This window comes from Pagrus pagrus, assembly GCF_965226575.1.
Source record: "Pagrus pagrus genome assembly, chromosome: 11".
NCBI classification, from domain to species: Eukaryota; Metazoa; Chordata; class Actinopteri; order Spariformes; family Sparidae; genus Pagrus; species Pagrus pagrus.
The window spans coordinates 32353989-32368531 of record NC_140195.1 but is presented as its reverse complement, the minus strand read 5'-3'; the positions used below and the strand labels follow the sequence as shown (position 1 = coordinate 32368531).

The following is a 14543-nucleotide window of genomic DNA, read 5'->3' as shown; positions in this document are numbered from 1 at the left end:
AAACGATGCTCCTGGCGCCATCTTTTCCAAAAGAATGAAGTGACGTTGTTGTTGTTGCTATGCGGGATTCTGATTGGCTAACGTGGGTTTGAGCTTCTCGCTACACTGCCACCTACAGGTTTGGCATGCTCTTGACGGCATATATACACGGGTCCGTGTAAACGAAACGTTTTCTGAAAACGGACTGGTGTGCACGCAGTTTTTTTTGTAAACGGAGAGGGTGAAATGTCCGTTTATGAAAATAACCGGGTACGTATAAACGGGGCCTTAATTGTACATAAACTGAATTAAACCAATAAACTTATTTAACTTAACATTACTTATCTGTGTTTGATTTATCCGGACATGTTGATGTAAATGATCTGTACTTAAATATATACTGCAAACTCAAACCAAACCCGGGATAGGATGTGTCTGCATAATATTGAACAAAGATGGAATACTGGTTAAACAAACTACACAAGCATACTAACTCAAATAGAAATGAAATGTAAAGGGACAAATGCTGTGGTCTCACCCACTTTGTCACACCCATTCACACTGCCCTTTCAATGTGAAAATCATGTGCCGATACTCCACCTCGCCATCTGTGTGAAGGTTACAGATGCAGAGAGGGGGGACAGTTTCGTTGCAGTTCTGATCAGCCTCTGGAGGTAGTATCAGAGCCAGATCAGGAGTGTGTCTGTATGATGGTGTTCAGTCTGACAACTAAACAGATCCTTCACTGATCAAATAAAAGAGAAATGTCCCACACTTCAACCCACAAAGAAACGTTACAGGACCAAACAACAGTAATATGGTAACTGGTAGTGTCTTCAGCATCTTATATGAGGAAAAATAATAGCACAGTTATACGTGGATCATCCTGTCTCTCCTACCAACTCTTCATCACATTTCTGTCCGAAAAAGCCAGGCAGCTCCCCCAGCTGAATGGCGGTGATTATGTGACGCAATTCAGAGCAAGAAACTTTAACTCGCATGTCTTTGTCACCTTCCACTATTGTGTTGTTGTAGTTACTGTCTACTTATATAGAAAAAAATCACCACAAGACTTCAGTGAACTTTCCCCCAGAAAACAGCATCCCTCCCCGCGAGAGCCAGACAGGGTCCACTGTTTACTGATGGTGATTATGTGAGTGAAAAACTTAACTTTGCACTTTCCAGAATGTATGGTGGGTCAGGACCCCAATCACAACACATTATAACAGCATCCATATGATTATAAATAGTCAGCGGATACATGTTTAGATTAACAGCTGGAAACCAGGAGACACACATTTAAAGAAATACACGGATCTCAACGTCATAATGTACAGTCATGCTTCGTTTGGTTCTGCAGCACCAGTGGCTGTATTAATTGACAGACTGGTGCTGCTTGGTTGAAGTGTGAACGAACAAAGGCGGAGAAAAGGCAAGCCTTCACTGCAGCGATAATGCAGAGTCTCTGTGTGAAAAAGGCAACAGACTCTTATGGGGATAGACTCACTTTTGGAGCCAGCCTCAAGAGGCCATTTGAGGGACACTGACTTCAATTATAAGAGCCTAAGGATGACAACTGGTAAAAAGGAAATACACCAATATCTGTATCTGTTCACCCAGCCAAATGATCTGTATCCGCATCCATACTTGGAGTGGGCAGAGCTTACGTCTGAAGTGGGTTGTGCTTAAGCCGGAAGTAGTTGATTATGCCTGAAATTGAAATTGGTTGATCATAAGTTACTATATTTAAAAAAAATATTTATAGAAAAGCCTCAGAATTAAGCTTCAGATCAATGTTTTTGACCACAAGAGTGAGAGAACTATTTACGGAAAAAGGTTTTTAGAAAACATGTAAGACTTTGGCGTTTTTATGGATACCTCTGAAAAATTTCCAGCCATGTTTGTGGAAACAAAATCAGGATATTTTTGATGGGAAGGCAAATGTCCTTTATTTTTACACAAAGTAAAATACAGTGTTAATTATTTATGTTGTGTGTATGTGTAAGAGAGAGAGAGTGCGTGTGCATGCAGTCAAACACCTAGGCCAGGGGTCATCAACCTTTACTATCAAAAGAGCCTTTTTTGCCCCCATCCCTCGCCAAAAAAGTCTATCTAGAGCCGCAAAACATATTTGTGTCTTATAATGGAGGTAACGCAGCCTAGAAAGTCTAAATTAGCCTATTAAGATTCTTAATAAGCCTAAATGAGCATTCATTTATATTTTCACGTGATGTGGCAACTCTGCAGTGGGCTACTTGTGCTTACAGTATAAGGTACTTGAACTCTGCATTTCCATTTCAATGATGCTGTCGTGGCAATTTCTTGTGAATGGAGAACCAGACACAGGAGAGAGGTGTCGTTCCTTTATTCAACACTTGCAAGTGGGCGCTTCAACCATCAACATGTAATGCTTCTGGCTAAAGGTGCAAAAACCACTGTTGCCAACTCCTCAGTAAGGAAAGTCACTATTGGCTGTCCTAAAAGTCGCTAGAAATCGCTAAATCACCTAATCTCACCTGTCATCACCTAATTTGCATAACTGGCCATGTGCATTTAATTTTAATGGACGCTGTAGGAGAGAGGAATAACGTTGTGGGAGAGATAAGAAGTGGGTAAAAAGCACCCTTAATATGTTTAGAACTCCAAATGACCTTTTTTTAGTGCAGTGATTTATTTTAGACAAAGAAAATTTACATTTACATCCCACCCTGGGATCAGCCAGTAGCAGCAGGTTGCAGACCCCTGACCTAGGCAATGTACAGTTTAATCCATCCATCGTTGTTCTGCTTATCCGGTGTCAGGTCGCAGTGGCAGCAGGCTCAGTAGGGTATTCTAGACGTCCCTTTCCCCAGCAACGCTTTCCAGCTCTTTCTGGGGGATACAGAGGCATTCCCAGGTCAGTTGAGATATATAATCTCTTCCAGAACTTGCTGGGCAAATGCAGAATACAAGATTATTACTACCTATTACTATTACTCCCAATTGGTCGTGCCTGGAAAACCTCCAAAGGAAAGTGTCCAGGAGCCTTCCTAACCAGATGCCAGAACCACCTCAGCTGGCTCCATTCTACGTGAAGGAGCAGCGGCTCTTCTCTGAGTTCCTCACCCTATATCTAAGGCTGAGCCTAGCCACCCAACGAAGGAAACTCATTCCAGCCGCTTGTTTCCGTGATCTCATTCTTTCGGTCACCACCGAAGAGCACTAGAGCTCATGACCACAGGTGAGGGTTGGAATGGGGATGGACTGGTAAGTCAAAAGCTTTAGCTTCTGGCTCAGCTCCCTCTTTAAAATGTCAGTCTAGTGCAATGTCTACAGTACTGCTGACAGTGCACCAAATTGCCTGTCCCCTGAACTCTACTTTCCTATCACTGGTGAACAAAACTCAGAGATACTTAAACTCCTTTGCTTGAGGCAGGAGCTCACCACCCACACCCAGGGAGTGATCATCGTTTTCTGGCAGAGAACCGTGGCCTCAGACTCAGAGGTGCACACCCTGATCCTGACTGCTTCACACTCAGCTTCAAACCGCCCCAGTACCTTCTGGAGGTCACAGACCGAAGAAGCCAGCAGAAACACGTTATCCGCACAAAGCAGAGACACTATTCTGAGTTCCCAAACTGGACACTCTCCTCACCGTTTATTTAATTTATTTTATTTGTAGAGGGACCATGTACAATATTAAACATAAATGTTGCCATTCAATGCATTGTACCAGAGTTAGCTTAGAGCTAATTTACATCTGCAGTCCCTTGGCAGGTCATAATTAAAATTTCACAGTTAAGAACATCAATGAAAAAAATGGTACAATGGACAACCCACTGGGAATGCAATGATGTTGATAAGACACAAGACCAATCCTGACACAGATTTCAACAATCAAAGCTACAAACTTGGTATTGGTGAATAACTAACTGGGTCACTGTCAAGAATTATCGCTCTGATCGATTCTGTATTCTCTTGTGACGATGATGATGGATACTGCTTTGTCATTCAGGAGATGTTCAGTGTTGAAACTAAAGAAATAAACCACTGTTTAGTTTATTTGAATTTGGCTGTACCTGACTCAGATTCAGTTATTCATCTTTTTTTCAGTTCAGCCCCACACAAAACTTCTTTATTAGCCGACATTAGTATTTTTTACCTGCAGCCTAAAGTGTGCATCCTGCTCATAGTTCAGTTATAAAATCACAGCACACTACGGAGCGTCTCTCCTGTCAGGCTCCTGTCAGAGAAGGGCCGCCGCTACACATTTTGGGGCCCTGAGCCAGATTAGGATTTGGTTCCCCTAAACTGCAGCTTCTTTTAACAGCTAACCACTATCACATGGTATCAGTTGTATTTAAAAAAAATAAAAAATTATTAAGTATATTTATTGTTACCTATACATATAATTCCTCAATGAGATGTTATCCCTGTATCTTGTTTTTGTACTCTGATTGACAAAATCAGTCTCAAACTGAATGACTCATCAACTTTCCCGGGGCAGCCGTAGATGTGCCAGCTGTAGAAATAAGTCCTGCTAGGTGACTGTAGAATGTTAGGGTTGTCATGGGGACAATAAAAGAGACCAATGTTTCCTGGACCTAACAGCTGGTGTGTCTCTGATATGCTCCTGCCTCCTTACGTCTTGACTTAGCAATAATGCTACAACATGGTGTCAGAAGTTAATGAGTCAGAAGTTAATTAGTAGCCAAGTGAGTCGTCAGCTGGCGGTTTGTTATTTTTTCGTGAAAAAAGTGTCTTTTTAGTCTTAGTGTTGCCAACCGCTGCGCGGAAGGAAACAGTTTGTAACTGTAGCTTACAGCAACGTTACCAAGGCAACAGGTCGACAGCGTTCATCATGAACCAGTTTCAGGTTGCTTCACCGGAGAAATTCTCGTTTAAAACAGAGGACTGGCCGAAATTCGACAGATTTCGCATCGCTTCAGGATTTGAAACCCAAGCAGAGGAAAATCAAGTGAATTGCACGATCTACACAATGGGCGAGGAGACGGAAGACATTCTAACGTCCTTGCATCTAACGGCTGATGAAGCAAGTGAGTACCACACAGACAAAGAGAAGTTGGACGCTCACTTCGTCGCTCGCAGGAACGTCATATATGAACGGGCGATGTTTAATCAATGGCAGCAAGAGTCGGGCGAGTCAGCTGACTTGTTCATCACTGCGTTACATTGCCTGGCGGAGCACTGCGGATACGGCTTGTTACATGATGAGATGGTGAGAGACAGACTGGTCGTGGGTCTGAGAGACAAATGTCTATCAGAGAGATTACAGCTGGATCCTGAACTGACACTACAGAAAGCTGTCACTTTAGTTAAACAGAGTGAACAAATGAAAAAGCAAAACGAACTGCTAAAGGCTAATTGCAAAGGAGACCTGATGAACACACAGCTGGACAGTATGCACGCACAGCAGCGTGGTGGTGCAAAAACAAAACAGGCTCAGCCACGGTCCAAACCCATGTTCAGTAAAGCACAGAACAGACCATGCAGAAGGTGTGGGGACACAAGAGGACACAGCCTAGACCAATGTCCAGTAAAGGATGTAACATGCAACCAGTGCAGAAAAAAAGGACATTATGCTGGAGTCTGTAGGTCCAAAAAGTTACTTGAGGTGAATATGGCCACAATGTCACACACACAGGATAGTGATGAAGAATATGGAGTTTCTTTCCTGGGCTCATTGTCAACAGAGACAGGGGACAGTGCTGGTCCCTGGATGACTGAGGTAAAAATGGATGACCACAAAGCAGTGTTTAAAATTGACACAGGCGCAGATGTGACAGACATACCCAAAAAATTGTACGACGAGGGCCAGTATGGTCAGCTATCAAAAGCTACATTGGTTCTCAAAGGGCCAGGAGGAAACCCTCTGAAAGTGATGGGTAAGTTCAAAGCCACTCTCAACAAGAGAAATAAAACAAAGAAAGAGACTGTATATGTTGTGGATGGGCTGAGGACACTGCTGCTAAGCTGAGCAGCCGCTCTTCTCTGGACTTGGTAAAATGGGGGGTGAGTACACCATCGTACTCAGGAAAGATGCAAAGCCTTTCCCCTCCTACCCAAAGTCAAAGAGGAGCTAAATCGCATGGAGCAGCAAGGTGTCATCACTAAAGTGGAGCAGCCCACAGCATGGTGTGCGCCCATGCTGGTCATTCCTAAACGCGCACGAGAAGCTGTGAGGATTTGCACTGACCTCACAGAGCTGAATAAGTCAGTAGAGAGAGAGAGACATCAACTTCCCTCGGTGGAGAACACTCTTGGTCAGCTCACCGGGGCCAAAGTCTTCTCAAAACTAGATGCCAACTCAGGATTTTGGCAAATTCCACTCTCCAAGGAATCTTCTCTGCTGACCACATTCATCACTCCGTTCGGACGGTACTGCTATAATCGTCTATGTTTTGGCATCTCATCAGCACCAAAACATTTTGAGAAACGCATGCAGCAGACCCTAGAAGGCATAGATGGTGCTGTGTGCCACATGGATGATGTGCTCATCTGGGGAGCCAGTCAGGCAGAACACGATGAGAGGCTGCGGAAAACACTCTCACGGCTGCAGAGTGCAGGAGTGACACTGAACGACAAATGTGAGTTTTCAAAAAGCAAGATAAAGTTTCTGGGGCAGATCATCGAGTCAGCAGGGTTCAGTCCAGACCCAGACAAGGTGAGCGCTGTCAAATCCATGAAGGAGCCCAGAAATATCAGTGAAGTGAGGCGCTTTCTGGGGATGACTGATCATCTTGGTAAATTCATGCCTCACCTGGCTGAGAAAACTCACCCACTCAGAGAGCTGATCAAAAAATCAAATATGTGGACTTGGGGGCTGCAACAGCAGCAGGCTTTTGACAGCATAAAGGAGGACCTGACTACTCCTCCAGGTCTAGCTCTGTATAACCCAAATATTGACACACTGCAGATGTGCTGTCTCGAGCACCAGAAAACAGCATGCCACAGGACTGTCAGAAGAGGAGATCGACTTGTACGCCGACTCCATCATTGCTAGCCTACCAGCAACAGAGAAAAGGCTAAAAGAAATACAGACACAACAGGACAATGACGACATACTGAGATAGATAAAACAGTATTGTGCTGAAGGATGGCCAGACAAGTTCTCAATAGACCGGGTGCTCCAGCCGTATCTGCCATTTCAAGGAGAAATGACAGTTCAAAGTGGCTTGCTTCTCTATGGCAGCAGACTTGTCATCCCGCCATCGCTCAGAGCAGCTATATTGTGTGTTTTAAAAACAAAAAACAAAAAAAATGTGACTGTGACCGTATATTGTGTAAAATAGTAATAATAATAATAATTGTTTAATATCAGAGAAGATGATTGTTTAACTTAGTATTTGGTATTTATTATATGATGTTTACAGCAGTGATTTTTATGATACTGTGTTTAGAAGAGAGTTTAGAGAAGAATCGTTTGAACAACCTAAGTGAAAAGATTTTAGAGTTTGCTTGAATTTAAATATGAATTTTCAGTTATGAATTTATATATATTTATATTCCTAATGGTTTATTGTTACAACTAGAAGAGTTGTGTTTATTTGATAGTTTCCTCATGTCTAGTCAGACACTTTTAAAGTAAGTTCTCTCTTGGAAACTAACTGGAAAAGGGAGATGTAGAGATAAGTCCTGCTAGGTGACTGTAGAATGTTAGGGTTGTCATGGGGACAATAAAAGAGACCAAAGTTTCCTGGACCTAACAGCTGGTGTGTCTCTGATATGCTCCTGCCTCCTTCCGTCTTGACTTAGCGATAACGCTACAACACCAGCGTTTTGTATTCAGACATATTGAAAAACTATCAACATCACTGGAACATGTACAACTTTGTGCTGAGTATATGGACACAGCTCTCACTTTGGTTATACAGGGACCAGATAGCTCGTAGCAACAGCCCCATACTCCCACAGTACCACCACTCCCCGGGAGATACAGTTGTAGGCCTTCTCCAAGTCCACAAAACACATGAAGACTGGATGGGCAAATTCCCATGACCCCCCACCAAGAGCTGGTCCACTCTTCAATGACCAGGAAAGAATCTGCTTTGTTCCTCGTGAATCCGAGGTTCAACAATCAGTTAGAGCCTCCTTTCCAGCACCCTGGAATGAACTGTCCCAGGGAGGCTGACCAGTGCGATACACCGATAATTGGAGCACTACCCCACTACAAGTTTGGGTTTACCAGGTCTGTCCGGCAGTCTCCCCCACCATCTAATTCAGCTCACCACGAGCCGGTGATCAGCTGACGGCTCTGCTCCTCTCTTCACCCGAGTTTCCACGATATACAGCCGCAGATCTGATAACACAACCACAAAGTCGAACATCAACCTTTTGCTTAAGGTGGCCTGGTACCAAGTCAACATATGAAGCATCTTACACTCAAACATAGTGTTCCTTATGGCCAATCCCAATAACAAAGCACCACTCAGGTTCAGATCAGGTGGGCCTCCCAATCACCCCACTCCAGGTTTCTCCATCATTGCCCGTATGAGCGTTGAAGTCCCCCAGAAGAACTATACAGTCCCCAGATGGAAACCCTTACAGGATGCCACCCAAGAGCTCTGTGAGTAGTTTGCATAGGATGTTGTGGACACAGCTAATGCTTTTCTTATTACACTCTTTTCAGCTGAGTACTTGGCTCATTCCTAGTAAAAACCCAAGTAATCACAAACAAAGTATGAGTGGTCATCACAGCAGGCAAACTCTAGTGCAACTGGCTCCATGGTTAACTGAGCCATGAGCTAGTAGTAGCTAGCTACAGTCATGGATAGCAAGCAAAGAGCGTGGGTTACAACTGCCACCCTCACATTCTGGCCATATTTTACAAATTGTAAACACCTTTGACCAAGCCTAGATATTATTGATTGTACTTATTCTTGTTGTCTTTTCCATATCCGCGGAGTCAAAATGAGGAGATATTGGGAACAGACCCAATTTGCCAGATTCATAAATTACAAAATTCAGTGCCTGCCATTCTAAGATTTTAAAAAATAACACTTGGGATGTGCTTTATTGTTAAGATAATGTCTAAAAGTCTACTCGATTACATTGCTTTGTTTTTTCTTTTACATCTTCACTTGTTTCATTGTATGTAATGGTGATTAGGGATTAATAAATAACAGCCATAATCATAACACAAATATATTCATTGTTACATGAAGATGAACATGTTCCAACCAAAATATATTATAATTATGGCCTTGCTGTATGGTAAACAAGTGGTTGTGGGTCAGAAAACAAGGGAGGAAGTTTTATTGACATTGTCCTTGATTTTCCTACATATTTCCTCAACCAAGCACTTTGTAGTTTTTCAGTTCACTCCACTACATATATTATGATCCTTTATTTTTCTTTAATTCTGTTTTCTCTTTTTCATTTCCCATGCTCTCTTTGGCTGTGTATTGTGAGCTTTATATTTGTCAAATAGGAGTTGAAATCAACACAGCTTTGAAAAAGCTGAGTGGCCACCAAAGCTACAGGCTACAGGGTCATTAACAGCAGTGAGGCTACTGAGCGCAGTTCATCATGTCCAGTAATGCTTTCATGGTGGATTGCTTTGTAAATGCATAAGAACATTAACATCATAGTTCACTGAGAGGGCCATACAGGGGAAATTAATGTCATTTCCAATTATCTTCTATGTTCTCTCTTTGGCAGGTTATTTAACTGTTTCCATTGAGCCTCTTCCTCATGTTGTCATTGGAGACACAGTAACAGTCAAGTGCAACTTCCAAACAGACGGCAACCTCCGAGAGATTGTGTGGTTTCGGGTGAGCACACAGGTGAACTTGATGCATTGCTGCGTGCCATCTTCTCTCTGCATTTGGTTGATGACACTCCCTCCTCCTTCTGCCCTCTACAATAGCCCTTAGGGGCAAGTTAATTTTTTTTTCAGGTGCTCCATTTTCTAAGTTCTGAAATCTTTTTTTTTCATGCGTGGAACAGAGTGAAAAAAAAAATAATCACAAGAACGTTTTTTTCCCATGTGTTGAGCCTATTGTGTGTGTGTGAAACCCAGTGAAAACCTTCTTTTTTTTCAAGAGGAAAGTAAGGCTCATTTTTCAGTGTGTGTTTCTGTACAACTCATTTTGAACAACAACAACAAAAAGGCGGAAGTGCACGACCACTCATGTCCTAAATAAGATGAAAAGCATCCATGTTCCTCCAGGGGAGTTTTAATTTCTCCCTGTACTCTGAACACAAGATGGATCTATTACGGTATGTGACATGACTGTCATTTTTCTTTTGGGGAGGAAAATGTCATACTTGGTGCTAATCTGTCGTTCGTGTCACGGGTGGAATATTGAGAAGCTAAGAAGCTGCATTCATGGGCTGCAGACAATTGCTGTCTAGTTAAGGGTGTTACAACCTTCTCCATCCATGTCAGCCATGATTTAGCTTAGAAAACCTATACTTATGTGCATGATAGGTCCCAATGTCAATCTATACGACTAACAGTCAGGCCAGGGAGACACTCATGCCATGTGCATGGTGCTGCACAGTGCAGAAGCAAAGAGAAAGAAAAAAAACTTTGTATGTGTACTACATTTGCTTGCTGAGCAAATCTCCTGAGTCAAACAATCTTGAAATCGGATATCCAGTTTTTAGGTTTTTATTTATTTATTATATATGTACGGAGCCCCTAAAGGGACATGGAAAAAAAAACCCGTAAACGTTTCTCATGCGCATGAGATACTTTCTTGTGAGCACGAGAAACGTTTAAGTTTTGATATGTGAACGCTATTTATTCATTGAAGTGTAGTTACGGTGAACTCTGCCTGCATCATGATTAGGACTCACAATGAGGATATGGAGTGTAACGATTCTGTGAAAGCTGTCACTGACTTTATTTACAGGCTTTCATAAATCATATAATCCATATTCGCAGGTGGTGAGGATGATCCAGATGAGCTGACTAGAGAAGGCTGTGTCTCCAGTGCGCTCTGTGCGCTGTCTCACACAAAAAACTACATGAAAACTAAAATCGTATTTGGTGAAACATGCACAGTAAGCTTTTCATTCTTTAATGCTTTGTGATTTAATCTTGGATTTCTACCATCGATTATGATTACTAGATCAGTTAGTTACCAAAGACTCCGGCCCTCTCCGCTGCGCTCCAGGACAGGCAATGTGATGATGGCACAGCTCAATGGGGAAATACTGATTTAAGATTTGTGTTGGCTGATATTTTTACAACTGAAAGGTGTTAATGGAATAATTATTAAACTTCACTATAAGCGCAAATACGGAAGTGAAGGTACGCGAGTAACACTGCTGGTTTGAATGTTTATGAAAACGCTCATGAAGCTTTTCTTGTGAGCATTTTCATAAACCTCGTATTTGTAAGAGCCTTGTATTTGCGCTTATAGTGAAGTAACTAACTGACCCAGTAATCATAATCAATGGTAGAAATCCAAGATTAAACCACAAAGCATTAAAGAATGAATAGCCTACTGTTCATGTTTCACCAAAATACGATTTTAGTTTTCATGTAGTTTGTGTGTGAAATCGCTGCAGTGGACACGACTGTCAGGTGCGCTCTGCCGCGGGGGGCAACCCCCGTTCCGAAGGACCGCCATTCCGACGGTCTGCCATTCCGACCGGGTTATGGTTAAGGTTAGGGTTTCAGGTTCGGAATGGCGTCCTTTTTTCTAAAGTAATTAAGGGCCGGCATTCCGAAACATGAAAGTGAACGTTCGGAATGTCGGCCCTTCGGAATGCCGCCCTGGACCCCTCTGCCGCACCGAGCGCACTGGAGACAGTGCAGTCTCCGCACACACACTCTGCCTTCTCCAGTCAGCTCATCTGGATCATCCTCACCACCTGCGAATATGGATTGTATGATTTATGAAAGCCTGTAAATAAAGTCAGTGACAGCTCTCACAGAATTGTTACACTCTATATCCTCATTGTGAGTCCTGATCATGAGGCAGGCATAACTACCATACCGTAACTACACTTTGTTGCGCATAATTTGGGCACATGAAGAAAAAAAACTTAAACGTTTCCCGTGCTCACGAGAAACCTTCTCATGCTCACGAGATACTTTCTAGTGCTCACGCTAATGTCCTTTCCCTTTTAGGTGATAGAAGGAGGCAGTGCCAAGCAGAAGATTTTCACCTATGATGCCATGTACAATACCAGTTACTCCCACATGGAGGACAACCGCAGACGAGAGGACCTTGTCTACCAGTCAACTGTTCGGTAAGACTGGTTACCGCTACTGTGCAAGTTGGGTCATGTTGTAATAACCCTTATTAAACGGTGGGTGGTGGGAGATTTCTTATATATATATATATATATATATATATATATATATATAGAGAGAGAGAGAGAGAGAGAGAGAGAGAGGGATGTTAAAGATAAAAAGGTACTGTGTAGTTATAAAACACCCTCTATAATCTTTGTAATCGTGAATATGAACAGGCTTCCTGAGGTCCAGATGGAGGATGACGGTCTGTATGAGTGTCATGTGGGGATCTATGACAGGAACTCCAGAGAAAAAGTGATTCTAGCCTCTGGAAGCATCGTTCTCACTGTCATAGGTATGTACTCATCTCTGAGGTTGTCTCATGAACTTTAAAGACCATATCTAGGAAAGGTTCAAACTCATTAGGGTTTCATCCTATGTCTAAGTGCTATACAAAGACAACTGGACTTTCTCCAGAACTGAAGAAGCCTCTTGGATATATCATGACCTGGATGACTGAGAATCTTCACCAGCATATGTTTCATCCTGCGAGCACCATGGAGTAACACTTTATTTTACAGGTCTGGACATTTCAGGTTTATTATCTGGTAACATATTTGAAATCCTCCATGGATTGGAGAGAACATTGTGGGAAAAATAAAAAGTTACTTTTAGACAGTATCCCAGGAAAAATACAGGAATACAAGTTTGATGTGTTGGAGACAATGTGGCTCAATGGAGGCAAACCATTTTTTATATATTCTGGGCTTTGTTCCAAATTTAGTATATATTGTAATGGCATTCACAAAACATTAAGTACAATATTCAAGACTCAAATAACCCTGAAGCTTGAGACTCTATCTGGGACACGTTTCATTTTTGAAACATAGTATTGATACAAAGCTGCTGTAGGCCCTTTTGGTGGCAAGTAAAAAATCGATTATTAGAAAGTGGCTAAATCCAGCAACACATACACTAGAAGAGTGGTATGGAATCATTTTGAAAATACAGTAATAAAAGTTGAGAAGGTGACTTTTTCTTTGAGGATCCAAAAAATAAGTTTGGGAATAAATTAGTTGAATTTATAACCCCAGTACGAGCAGACTTTGTATGACCTCAATAGTATTTCAAGCTCTTTTCCGTTCTTGAGGTGAATAGTAGAAATTTAAACTCCCTTTTTCTGATGTACATAGTTAGACAGTCAATTTAGAGATGATTAGTGAGATGGGCACATGGGCACATGTAAGAAAGTAAGACACAAAGTTTGCTGACAAACTGAAATGGTAACACACAGTGTAGAAGTGTTAAAACCTGTATGACACAGATGGGTAATAGTAGATGGGTAATAGTAGATATGCACACCTGCAGGGTAATTTGAGTTAAGGCCCACAAGGCCTGCAGCTTTTAATATCAAATGTTGTGCTCATACATTCACTGTACACATATTTGAAAACTTACCTAAAATTACCCTGAAGTTTTTTTTTGATTTTTGAACCTTTTGACTGGTAGCGTATACTTGGGTGGCCGTTAATATACCTGGACGGCCCACTCTGTGTGTGTGTGTGTGTGTGTGCGATATACAGTGATCGCTTGAAAGTTTGTGAACCATCCAGACACGGTCACTGTTTTTGTAAAAAAACATTAAAATAACCTTAAAAAAAGTGTTTTATTTCACAAAAACAAAAGTATGTGAACCCTTTTAGTTAGTTGCTTGTGGTTCCTCCTTTTGCAGCCATTACTTCAACCAAACGTCTTCTGTAACCACTAACCAGTCTCTCGCATCTGCTTATGGGGATTTGCCCACTCCTCCTTGCAGAACTCAGCCAGTTGAGAGGTTGGAGGGACATCTGGCATGTACCAACTTCTTCAGGTCTCACCACAACATTTCAATTGGATTAAGGTCCGGACTTTGACTGGGCCAATCCAGTGTACGAATCCTCTTTCTCTGAAGCCATTCCTTTGCAGTTTTGCTGGAATGCTTTGGGTCATTGTCTTGTTGCATAATCCATTTTCGTCCCAGCTTCAACTCCCTTACTGATGGCAGGAAATTCTGGTCAATAATTTGTTGATCGGCCTGAGAATTCATGGTTCCCTGGATAATATGGAGTCGTCCAGGTCCAGAAGCAGAAAAGCAGCCCCAGACCTTCACATTTCCACCACCATGCTTCACTGTTGGGAGGAGGTTCTTTTCTTGATATGCAGTGTTGGCTTTTCTCCAAACATGGTGATTTTGATTGTGACCAAATAATTCTATTTTTGACTAATCTGTCCAGAGAATGGACTTCCAGAAGGCCCCTGGTTTGTCCAAGTGCTCTCTGGCAAGGTTGAAACAGGCAGCTTTGTTCTTTTTTGAGAGCAGAGGCTTCCTTCT

General features: G+C 42.2%; 1 protein-coding gene across 9 annotated transcripts in view; it reads left to right on the top strand.

Moving 5' to 3' along the window:
* igsf21b (immunoglobin superfamily, member 21b) overlaps window positions 1-14543 on the top strand; it is a gene marked incomplete at its 3' end in the record, with an annotated part of 52560 nt that overhangs the window by 21651 nt on the left and 16366 nt on the right. For 2 of the 9 annotated variants that reach the window (XM_084367255.1, XM_084367253.1), the window contains exons 1-4: window positions 4402-5015; window positions 9640-9764; window positions 12065-12186; window positions 12409-12527. In XM_084367255.1, the coding sequence (XP_084223381.1) occupies window positions 4820-5015; window positions 9640-9764; window positions 12065-12186; window positions 12409-12527 (562 nt within the window). In that variant the 5' untranslated portion in view covers window positions 4402-4819. Of the gene's footprint in view, window positions 1-4401; window positions 5016-7785; window positions 8546-9639; window positions 9765-12064; window positions 12187-12408; window positions 12528-14543 lie in introns of those variants that run through there. The other 7 variants (XM_084367252.1, XM_084367251.1, XM_084367254.1 and 4 more) reach the window with 7 other exon arrangements.